Source organism: Cetorhinus maximus, chromosome 26 (assembly GCF_964194155.1).
Source record: "Cetorhinus maximus chromosome 26, sCetMax3.hap1.1, whole genome shotgun sequence".
Taxonomy (NCBI): domain Eukaryota; kingdom Metazoa; phylum Chordata; class Chondrichthyes; order Lamniformes; family Cetorhinidae; genus Cetorhinus; species Cetorhinus maximus.
The window spans coordinates 31,760,053-31,772,833 of NC_135904.1; the positions used below are offsets into that span (position 1 = coordinate 31,760,053).

Below are 12,781 nucleotides of genomic sequence, written 5' to 3' on the forward strand. Positions count from 1 at the left end.
TCTACCTCATAGCAATGGTTATATTTCAGAAGTAATTCATTGGCTGTGAAGCACTTTAGGACACCGAGTTTGTGAAAGGTGCTATATGAATGCAAATTTTTTTTTTTATACTCCAGTGTCCTCAAAGTTTGCCCTTTGGTTGCCAAGGTGAATAAGAGCCCAAAGAAATCTGGCAGTGGGGCTTGCACCAGGATGTGCTGTGCACCAGAGTCTGCAGCTTTCTCCCCACTCCACAAGTATTGGAGAGGAGCGACAGTTAGAAGCACAAGAGCCGAGGGGGAGATAGAGGAGAGTAGTCATAAAGCAAAAAACAGGAAAGCAAATGAGAAAAGGGAAGGCGAGAGTGTGTGTGATTGTAATATTAAATGTGTTTAGAGATTGCAAGCCAAAGGGAGAGTAAGAGAGATACAGACATTAATACCATTTAAGAGAAATAAAAAGAGTGAGCGATGGAGAGAAAGTGATATTTTGTTGCCACCCACTCTTAGCGGCCTGGGTTGCCTCCACATGACCCATATTTAATTGCATGTTATCTGGATCTTTATGCAGCCCTGACCTGCTGCCAGTCCTCTGCTCCCAATTATCAGGCATCTTGAAGACAAGCTCCCATCTGCACCCTCACCCCGACTCCTACCCTCCAAGGAATACCCCAGGGAGATTTTGGGTTGATTCCTGACACTGGTTTTAATACTGTATTTCCCTCCTGTATGCCAGCAAGTACAGCAACACAGAGTTTGTGCTGAAATGTTTTTCATGTGTGACTCATGGTGTCAAACACCCCACTTTTCTCTTCAAAATACCTCTCCATAGGACCCCAGCAGAAATCTCATTCTAGCCTATCCAGCTTGTCCAGAGATGTGTAGGTGGTGAAAAAGAGATGGTGAAGGGGAGCAAGAAGAGAAACTGTTGGCAGCAATGTATTGGGTAAGAGTGGAGTTAGAAGAGAACAGTGCCCCAGCAGTGGAGTGCTGAAAATAGACATTGTTGAATGTGGAGTGGTCAGCAGTGTCAAAAGTGGTTTTCAAGGCAGTAGAAATAGTGCTCAAAGAAATTAGTTGATGTTGTCAAGCATGGTGTGAGTGAGACCATTGGTTTTGTTGCGCATAAGAAACTAACTCAATGTAGCAGTGACTTGTACTTAAGTACGTTCAGTGGGCAATGATGCAAACACAATTTACATAGCACAGTTAATCAAGTGTATTATCCCAAGCCACTTCACAGAATTTGGCACCGAGCTGAAGTAATAGGACAGGGGGCTGGTGTTACACATGAGCTCAGAACTCGAGAAGCAGAGATCTTGGAGGAGAATTTTAAAATTGAGGTGTTGAACTGGAGTCCAATGTATGTCAGCAAGCACAGGAGTAATGAATGAGCAGGACTTAGTATGATGTAGAATATAGATAGCAGAGTTTTGGATGAACTCAAGTTTACAGAGGTGGACATCCTCCAATAGATTGACTAAGTGGCCATTTTTAATTTAAGGGAAGTCAGTATGATGATGGGGAAGCATCACACTTGTACTTGATCCTGCTCTAGCCCCACCCCCCCCCTGTCCACGTGCCTTTTCCAGTAGCGGTGACTGAATAGAGATCAGTTGTGGAAACCTTGGTTAGTTTTGTTTCTCACCCCACCCTAGCCTCCTCTCCCCATTGTAGCTAAAAAACGCACAGAATGTTCTTCTCAACCGTTTCTCAGTTTGAGACTAACAAGCACATGAATCTAGGACTTCTCTAGTCAGTGGTTCAGATCTGTACCAGGTGGCATATTTAACCAGTAATTCATTCTTTTAGGAGACATCGCTGTATGTTATTTTCATATTGGCAGGTGTATTGAATGATGATTGATATTTTACCACCTCTATTTAATGAACTGAGAAATTGCTATGTAAGAAAGTGAACCAGACAACACAACTTGTGTTGTGACATCACTTTAAGGGAATATGCAAATTCGAAATTAACCAGGATCTAAAGCAGCATGTGACCAGCAGCTAATAGTGCGTGTAGGAATTGTAGCTGTGCTTTCCCTGTGAGTAATGTTTGTTGAATCCATAAAGTAGATCTGTCTGAGCCATCCTTTAATATATCTTAAAATGAACTGAACCTACGTATAGTTTACCAATCCTGTGTATGCAATTGGTGAGTTTGTGAAGTAGATATAGAAACACAATTTGAAATCTGTACAATTTCAGAACTGTCTGAAATTCAGAGAACATGCAGATTTATGACTAAAGTTTTCATTGTTTCACAAATCTTAAGCAGTATAAACTGAGGTATCTTGGGTAAAGGACAATATGATACATGTTTCAAATTGTTTTTGATCTTTGTTGATTGTTGAACTTATTCATGAAGGAGACGGTGTGTTGCTGAACCTGTAATTTTGATGTGTCGGAATAGTGAAATGTAATAGATTACTGGGTTTTAGTTGCAGTATTGTTATACATACTTTTCCTTTAGTCAGCCAGGGCTTATTTAATTCAAACTTAGAAATTGAAGTTTGTTTAAGGCAAAAATGATTATCAATAAAATTGGTACAAAGTTTACTGTTCGTAGGTTACATTTTATTCAGCAATTGTGTATTAAGGAAATGAATGCATTCGCAAGCACTGCCCCCATCCTGAAATTTATCAATCTACATTCACTGTAGTTTTTAGCTCATTGAATCAGTAGATACAGAAGGTGTTGTTGAACTGGAAACACAAAACCTAAACAAAGATTGTCCATCAGCAAAGCTAGTGAGGGAATAGAATCTGGATGTGATTATTGATCAGTTACTGAATGCTTCCAGTCAATGTGAAGCTGTTATTGGCAATGCTAATCAAACATTATGATGCATTTTGACTAAATTAAATGAGGTTATTCTAGCATTGTGACTGGTGAGATAAAATGGAAGATTTTGTGCTATTTTGAGCACCCAATTTTTTTTTTCCCTACCAAGTCTCTCCATTTTTCCTGAAGGCGCTGATTATCTGCTGGGATATTGTTCCACAAGTACTAAGCATTCACAATTACCAGGCCTGAATGCACATTAACTGGATGTTGGTAGGTTACTTTGCACTGGGAAAATGATAGCTGTACCAATCCTATTTTTTTTGTTGCTCAACATTTCCATCAATGATTGCTAGATAATGATCAGGATTGGGCACCCTGTTTTTTTGTCCCTTATTTTAATGCTAGGGTAACTGAGACCAATGGTTGCAACTTTACCACTGCTAAGATCAGTTAACCCAGCAGATACTGAAGATCAAATCAGGGAACCTTAGTAATCAGTCATTTACTCTTGGGTTAAGCTCACTGAACCAATGAAGGAACTGGGAGGGAGAGCACCCAAACGTGAAAGAATCAAGATAGATAGAAACAGATACAGGGAAGAACAATGGATGATCCTCTAGATCTTCGGTTTTCGAAATATAATGAGAATTTCAGAATTGTTTTCAATTGAGAAAACTGAGGCATAGAAGCTATGTGGTTGTGTTGATTTGGACTGTGCTTAAAACAAAAACTAGTGAGCATTAATAATTCTCAAGCAAGACTGGAATTTTTTTACCCCACAGAGTAAAGGGTAATAACTAATAAATTTTTGACAAAAGCAGCTGATGTTAAAGAGCTGCATGATTGAGAACAGAATTAAAATCTGGAGGATTAAGTAAATACTTTGTTGATCAAGAGTTCCACCTCAGCACTGCAGAGAGACAGGATAGAGGAAAAGGACATAGGATAAGGAGTAGGTTATTCAGCCCCTTGAGCCTGTTCCTCCAGTCAGATCGTGGCTGGTCTGTACCTCAACTCCATTTATCTACCTTTTATACCAGATGCTTTGATAACTTTTCCTCACTAAATATCTATTAAACTAGGTCTTGAAAATTTTAATTGGCCTAGCAATCACTTAAATGGGAGTGAATTCCATTTCCGCTATCCTTTGTGAAAAAATTTCCCGATTTTACTCCTAAATGGTCTAGCTCTAATTTTAAGATGAAGCCTTATTCTGTATTCCCCATCAGAGGAAGCAGTTTTTTTTGCATCTACCCTATCAAATGCGAAAAACATTTTAAATATCTTGATTTGATCACTGTTTAACTTTCTAAACTTAAGAGAATACAAGCTAAGTTTATGTAACCTATCTTTATAATTTTAAGCCATGGTGTCATTCTGCTGAATCTGTGCTGTAATCCTTTCATGGCCAGTATATCTTTCCTGATGTTCAGGATTAATAACTGAATGAAGTACTCCAGATGGGGTCTTGACAAGCATCCTTTCCTGATGTCAGTACACTGCAACTGGACAAACAGAATAGTGGAGCTGTGGATGTTGCTAGGTATTCCGGAGATTTTTTTGTTTGCACTTGTGAAGAAAAGAAAGGCAGATTTTCATTCGTACAGAACCTTTTTCCTGTCACTCCAATATCACAAAATGCTTCACAAACAGTGGATCACTTGGAAGTGCAGTAACTATTACGTAGGCAAATGTGAGTTTTTGTTCCCAGTTTTTGTTCAGGTTAAATGGACTGAGGATGGCGAAATGTGGATTCCATTACTGCATTGTTCATTCCATAGACTGTGTGTAGACTTGATAAATTTGATGGCCTTTCCTTATTTCATACTGTCAGATTATTTGTTAAAATGGTAATGTATTTCAGCATCTAACTGGACAGTGAACATCATTTTACAATCTTGCTAAAGAGAATATCACAGCAGATCTTTTCCTGGAGACAACTGGTCATGATGTTTACGCAGTTATACCAGTGTGTTTCTAATTGTGTTTACAATTGACTGTTGTTATCTATATTGTTTTCAATAGATCTCTTATATGAGTAACTATTTGTTAGGAAATAGAGATAGTTTAAGTAAGTTATATTTAGATTTGTGGGTGTTAGGAATGAGTTTTAGCTTTAAAGTTTAAGTTTGATTTGTATTTCTTTATGTGTTGAAAGGTCAAATGGAGTTTTATTTTCACTTTGAAAGGCTGCTTGCATTTCTAACGAGGAGTTTACGACTGCTATAAGGTAAAGGTAAACGCACGAGTAGAAAAACAGTTCTGTTGCAGAGTCATACAGACTCGAAACATTAACTGTGTTCCTCTCCGCAGATGCTGTCAGACCTGCTGAGTTTTTCCAGGTACTTTTGTTTTTGTTGTAGTAGAAAAACAGTGCTGTTGTCTAGCAATAGGGGGGCCAGATAGGCAGGTTCCTCCCACAGGCACACACACACACACACAAACACAAAATCCTGAAGATCAGAAGAAAGACAGCAGTTTGATTTGGAAGCTGTTGGAGTTTAGCTGGTTTTGGACTTGCTGCCAGGAGAGACTGGAGCAAAGGGGACAGATAGAAGTCCCAAGCTAAAGAAAAACCCAAAAAATCCAGGAGAGTGGAAGAGAGGAAAGGCCAAAGGAGACCTTGAAGTCAAAGGAAGGACAGGAACCTGGGAAAAGGTCCTGTTAAGTGAAGCTAAGAGTGAGGGGCAGAGAGAAAGGCTCCAAGCTTCAGAATTAAAGTGAGAATAGCTTGCAAGAAGCAAGGTTTAAGGAGACAACTGAAGGTCTGTAATTCTTTGCTATGGACATGTGAAGCAGTGGTGTACTATTAAGGCTGAGTTGGTGAGAGAGAGTGCATGGAATTCAGCTTGAGTGCACGTAGTGACCCAAGGAAGAGGAACACCAGAAGGGGAGTTCAAAACCCTGGAGGTGAACCCTTGTGGAAGGTGTCTGAGAGAAAACGTTAGTTTGGGAGAAGATTCCAAGGCAAGGTCTTGGAGAGGGGAGATTGGAAACCCTCGTGCGAAGGACGGAATCCAGTGAGACTGGTTGGCTCACGGTGTGACAAGCATCTGGGGGGAGTTGGGAGAGATCCATAGCATCTGGTTGAAGTGGTATCTGTCACTTGAGGTCAGAGTGTGGTGTGTGACCACAGGCTGCCATAGGTTTACATGGACTGGGTACTTACTGTGAAGATTAGAGTATAAGATAGCTTTTGTAACTTGTGTTATCCTTACAAATTTGTATACATCTGTAAAGATATAGTTGTGGGTGAAGGAATATTGTAATATAGTTCATCGTTTCTTGTTGAATAAATGTTTCATTCTTTTGTTAAAAGTTCATCAGGTGACCCCTGTGCCTCTGTTCAGTAGCTAATCTCCACCTGTCTACACAAACAAATAAAAGTTAGGATCCATCAGGCTGGGTTCCACTCTGGGATCAGGCTTGTCCAGGGGTAACCTCAGCTTGTATCATAACACCATTATAAGTGGTATCTTGCCACTTTCGGGAGTAAATGTGACAGTGTCCCCCAGTGACATTACAAACCCATTGATCAATATTTGGAGAACCATCTTGCATCAGTTCTCTGGAGACAACATGTTGTTTAAATATGTATTTGGATAACTCAGGACCCAAACTCTTCCAGCATGCTGGTGAGATTAGCAATCTGGTCACTTCCTGTTAATGGGATTACAAGGGATTTATGACACACAAACAGGCCATTCAGCCCAAGTACATTTAATTGTACTCTTTGGACCCATTTCTGGTTTTGATGTGTGAGAAAACATAAATTGATCTGGTGTCACCTGTAATCTCTGACAGAACTAGGGCAATACTTCAATTTAGAGGTTTTGCTAACTGTAAAAATCCATCTAATGCTGGTTTACGGTCAGTGATTTTTTTTTTGAAAGAAGGGAAAAGCTTTGGAAATTAGATTAAAAATAAAACAATATTATAAAGAACGAGTCAAGAGAAATAGAGAACAGTATAATTCGAGCGTGTACATTTTTAAAATTGTACAATTAAAATTGTGCTTTAATTGTATATTCTGATTAGAGTATGGCTAATATTCCACAAAATTACTTGTGATGTTTGAGCTGGAATGTTGGTATTTTAAGCATCACAGAGTGTGGTCTGAAAACAGAAAAATATTAATTGGCTGTGTGGGTAGGGAATTTCTCTCAGCATTTCAGTAATCTAAAGGTTAATAGTATAAACATAGAGACACGCTGCTCTGAATAATTTCTTACAGTGCTCTTTCTTATCATTAAATTAAGGATTATAATTGAAAAAAGAGTTTGAATCCCCAAGTGAAGCTGCAAGGTCCAGAGGATTTGCAGTCAGTTTGGTTTGTACGGACTGCAGGTTTTTGGGTTTAATTTTGTTGCGTTCCAAAGCTGCATACCTACTTTTATTCTACCTTGATAACCTGTTGGTCAGGTTGTCACGGTGATGCTGTTAATATTCCTAAGTAACTACTTGTCAAAGTGGGGTGGTGTTGTACGATTATTGTGTGTACAGGCAACCCGAAAGGGCATTCGAATCATTTTATTCCAAGTTACAGTTTGAGCTCTTTGTCCAATCAGTTTATTTCAGAGGATGTTATCTATCCTTATATTTTACAAGGTACCATCTGGACTCTTAGTATCAAGCTTTGTCTAAGTCACTTTTTATACCTGAGTACCCAGCTTGACCCTGTTCAATATGGCGACTGCTTTGGTTGCTAGTGTTTCATAAATACAAACAAGTCATGGCTGTCTTAGTTGCAGCTTCTTCCCCCTCTGTTTAGCTTCTCGCCCTTTCTGGTTTACTCCCAGGAGTTTGGTCATCTCTAGTATCCTGTCGGGGCTCTCACCCACCCTCCGCTGTGGACTTACCCTGTCCGGGTGCTGTCAGGCTGCATATATTGGCGTCTCAAGATCTCTGGCATTCAGGAATCTCTGCTGCACACTTCTGCCTTCTGGCATCTTGTATTTTTTCTGCTAGTGTTCCTGGCTATGTCAGCTTCTGTGTACTCATGCTTACTTACTCTCTTCCATTTTCAAGTCTGCATGTGTTGGTTGCTGCCCCCCTTTTAGTCTCTGCTAGACTCAATTGATCCTTTGTCTCTCAGAAAGCCTCTTTCTGGCAATTATATATAAAAAAACAAAAAGTGCTGGAAACATTCATCAGGTCTGGCAGCATTTGTGGAGAGAGAAACAATTAACGTTTCACGTCTGTAACTTTTGATTAGAGCCCATGTTGTGTTGTCTTGCGCTTTGCTTTCTGTGCTCAGACTTAATGGCTTAGTCTGCCTGATTGCTATTGTCCCCTCCTAACTTGTCCCTGGGAGTAGTGCTAAAGGAAGGACCTGGAGGCAAAACATGCACAAAGTGCATTGCCGCATACTCTGAAAGTTATCTTGAAAGTTATTTTATTTTATTCCCCTAATAATTCTGCTTTTCACGTTTACACCTCCTCTAGACCTATCTTTTGTTTCTTTAATTGCCCCATTACCACCTATTTTTGCCTTATACTATCATTCCTTTTGTTAATTTCTCCTTGCTTCTACCCTATCAAAGACCTTCCCATTTGTTCTTTCTTCCCCATCTGTTCTCTTGCTTTCCTTAGAACTGTTACATTTCTAAACACTCCCAGGTCTGATGAAGGATCAGTGGCCTTAGATGCTGCCAAACCTGCTGAGTATATCCAGTGTTTTCTGCTTTTATTCCTGTTCAGAAGTTCCATACTTACTTCTTGTCATGTTGATTCCCCCCCCCCACCCTCAAGCCCCAGTCTGGCTGCTAGCTACACCAAGACCTGAAGCTGCTTTTTTGGTAACTAATTTTTCTCCATGCCTACTTGTCCTGTTAATTCTTCCTTTCAAAGTCTTCCTCCTCCTCTATTGATCTTGCCTTGCACCTATCCTCAGTCCTCCTGCATGCCACTCTCCACATTGCACGAGACCTGCTCTCGATAAACTCTGCTGTTCAGCTGTCACCTGGTAGCCGTCGAGAAGATGGATTTAGCCACTTGCAGCTTTTGAAACATGCTGCACCAAGCTTGGGTCCTCTGTGGATGTGCTCCATCCAATGCCTCCCCTGCCATCCCCCCTTCCCCCACAAATGATTACAACCAATCTTTCCTGGCAGGGTGCATGTGTCTGCAAGTTGGGAATCTCCACTCTCGCCCTGGCCTGCAGCAGTTCTACTCTGGTTTTCCAAATGACCACTACGTACTGAATAATGAAAAAGGTGTCATCGTTTTACTTCTCTCTTCTCCCAGCTCCCCACACTCCTTTTCAATGATCTGTACCCAGTGGTGTACAACTTTTTACTTTTATAGTTAAACATTCCCATCAAACAAAGGTTACATCGAAGTAAGCACTTGGGAAGGGATCTAATATATCAGTTTAGCAAGGGGTAACATTATTTGAAGATTCATGTGCTGCTGAGAAGGAAAATGCAATCTTTACACATTTTTAAAAATAAGTTTATTGAAGCCCAAAGTTGAGATCTGAAATTGGTAAGATGCTGCTGTTTTTAGATGGAAAGTGTCAATTTTCTGCATCACAGTGAATGTTCTACTTCAAACCCTGCAGAGAAAAGGATGAACTTCATGCATGTAAAAATATTGACTGATGCTTTATTACTGAGTAGCCTTAAGATCTAATATTTAGCTACATTTGAAGAATGCAGGCACACTCACTTAGTGCTACTTCAAGTTTTTTAACTGCCTTTAAAAGATCAATTTGCAGCCTTTTTTAAAACTTGATAGCTTGTAATGAATCATTCGTGATACAGCTTCAAAAATCATAAATTTGTAAGCATCATTAACTAGTTAGCATTTCTCACTCTTGTTGTCTGCTGGGCTGAAACCACTTATTCAGGTTCCCTGTCCTACCAGTTTACCTCTGCAATCTGTACTGAAGTGATTTCAATCAATACAGTGCAAATAAACTTGTATCCCATTCAGATAAAACACTTCTTTAACTGGTTTGCTCAATTCTTCGTGTTTGACACTGTTTCTGATTTTATTTTCCAATGTAGGTATTGGAGGTCTAGAAGACTATGTCTTAAAATCTGCTACGTTGACGACTTCTCCTGTATGTCCACCTTTTACACCTTTGAACTTCGAGGCAACTCCTATAGTACGGGTTGCTGTGGAGCCCAAACATCCAAGTATGTCTGTAATATTATGTATTATAACAAATGCAGATAATAAAGTCCCCATTAGCACATTTCTTAGCTAATATCACCACCGTCAACACCTCTTTGTTCTTTTTGTCTAAGACATCTTTTGGCAATCTCTACCTATCACTGGCCCTCTATCCAGCTCTACCTGTCTCCACACCCCCCCCCCCCAACCAGCTTATATTCCACCTCTTTTCTATTTTTCCTTAGTTCTGATGAAGAGTCATTCGGACTTGAATTGTTAACTGTGTTCCTCTCCGCAGATGCTGTCAGACCTGCTGAGTTTTTTCAGGTATTTTTGTTTTTGTTCTAGATTTCCAGCATCCGCAGTATTTTGCTTTTATCAGATAATAAATACATTGTCTAGTAGGATTAGTTAAAATATATTTTTTGAGAAAACACTGTGCTGGAGTTACTGGTCTTACTGTAACTCACACCAGGTCCTTCTCCCTGGGGATCGCTGACTTACATTGGCTCCCTGTCCAGCAACGGTTCAATTTTAAAACTCAGATCATGATTTCCAATCCCTCCATAGCCTCACCTCTCGCTGTTTCTGCAACCTCCTCTTGTCTTACAACCCTCCAAAATCTCTGCACTCCTCCAATTCTGGCCCCTCTTGAGAAACCCCAATTTTCATCACCCCACTATTTGCAGCAATGCCTTCAGCTGCCTGGACCCTAAGCTCTGGAATTCCCTCCCTAAAACTCTCCGCATTACTCCCTCTTTTTCCTCCTCCAAGACACTCCTTAAAGCCTCCTGCTGTGACAAAGTTTTTGGTAACCTGCCCTAATATCTTTTATGTGACTCAATGTCGAATTTTGTTTGATAACTCTCCTGAGAAGCACCTTGGGAGTTTTACTATGTTAGAAGTGCTATATACGTGCAAGCTGTTGTTGTGATGCTACCCATAAATGACAGGTTTAGATAAAGGTGGAGAAATAAAAACTGTTCCCGTTAGCTGAATGTACACGAAGAGACAAAGATTTAAGATTTTGGGCAAGAGATACGATTTTGGGGGGCGGGGGGGTGGGGGTGAGGAAAAAAATTTTATGCAACAAGTGACAATAACATGAAACCCGCTGCCAACGAGGGAGATGGGAGCGGAGAAAAATCAATGATTTCAAAAGGAAATTGGATGGCCACTTGAAGGAAATACACTTGCAGGGCTGGGGGATGGAGCAAAGTACTGGGACTGACTGGAATGCTCTACAGGAGAGAGAGCACGTGCTGAATGGAATCCTTCTGTGAAGTTATGACTCTGTGACTCTGTAAAACAACACTTGCATAAACATTCCAAGGATACATGGTTATCTTTGCATTAACCGTGTCCCAAAACAAGTTGCATGGATATCCTAGAAATGGGCATTCAGGGGTATGACAGAGTTACTTTCTCTGTGACAATACAATGTATAGCCCATGGATAGGGGATAACATCTTTCTTTAACTGATGGTGAAGTGCAGCAGATAGCCTTATGAATTTTGTTGATGAACTATGCTGAACAGTGTATAAAACAGTTACCCACTGCTGATGGCATATCAGCACAGCTGAGGAATAGCTAGAAGTGGGTTATCAAGTAGCAGCACACTAAGCAATTTAGGTTTTGCCATGAACTGAAAAGAAAGCTGAAGCAATTTACTTTTCCCACCTGAACTCTGAATTGTATTTTTCTTTTTCTTTATAACTTTATCCTTTTATTATAAAACCTAACATATTCCTTATTTTAATTTCAACTGCCCATTCCTCCTGCAGGAATTGCTGTTTCAGTTCCAGTCACTGGTTGCCAAGTAGGCATCATTCATGGAGATTATCTTGCCAGAGTGGGCATTCTGCATGGAAAAATTTGGCTGTGAGCAGTGACATTATGTTCAACCCCCTGGGACCATCAGAGCAGTATTTGATACGATCCAAAACTATCACTCGCTCACTTTTCCAGAACCGCTTCATTCAATTCAGGGTCATGGGGAGTTGGAGCCTATCCCAATAGGCAATGGGTGTTAGGTGGGGTACACCCAGGACAGGAAGCCAGTCCATTACAGGGTGCACATTCATACATGCACACACATTGGGGGACAATTTACTGTAGCCAATCCACCTAACCAGTACAGCTTTGGATGGTGGGCGGAAACAGAGCACCCGAAGGAAACCCACACAGACAAGGCAGAACATGCAAACTCCACACAGACAGACACCTGAGGTCGGGTTCGAACCCAGGTCCCTGGAGCTGTGAGGCAGCAGCGCTAACCACTGCGCCAAACTATAATTATCCAAATTTCACCTGAAATCTATGAAGAGCCATCAAACTCTGGCTGGTCCCTTCTTAACCTAAAAAGGAATGTAGCCAATTTCAGTGCACCCTATTATCACCCCAGAACACAGGTTAGAAATCAAATTTGGGACAGTTTAGGCCTGTGTAGTGTCTGTTACTCACTGGCTGAACCATTGTGAAAGTTTATATTTTAGCACTCCAACATGTTTTCATTTAACTTGTTATGAAATAGTCCCTTTTAAATAAACAACTGGGCTCTGTAGTTATATCACAAACAAAATTGCACAAGCATGGACCTATTTGATCAGAAATTTGCAGGAGGATGCCATGCTTGCATTTCATCATATATATGTGCATGGTCAGGTCACTGTAACAATACCCTTAGTTTTATGCTGTGACATCGTGAGCTGAGAACCAGTGGGGTGGGAGTTTTTGAAAATGGTAAAGAAATGAGCAGTTCACATTTAATTTAATAAAACCTGGAATGAGCCCTGAAGCTATCAAGGGTTCCTGGTGGATTTTGCAAACTGCTTGAGCTTTGTTATTGTGGTTAATAACATAAACTGGATCATTCGAGTTAATTACCGTTTGG

At 40.4% G+C, this 12,781-nt stretch overlaps 1 protein-coding gene across 2 annotated transcripts in view; it reads left to right on the plus strand.

Moving 5' to 3' along the window:
* Window positions 1–12,781, plus strand: part of efl1 (elongation factor like GTPase 1) — a 299,163-nt gene that overhangs the window by 215,753 nt on the left and 70,629 nt on the right. The window contains exon 16 of one of the 2 annotated variants that reach the window (XM_078530449.1): window positions 9,779–9,910. The exons of the other annotated variant lie outside the window; for it this stretch is intronic. Coding sequence (XP_078386575.1) covers window positions 9,779–9,910 — 132 coding nt within the window. The remainder of the gene's footprint in view (window positions 1–9,778; window positions 9,911–12,781) is intronic. 2 annotated transcript variants of the gene reach the window in all.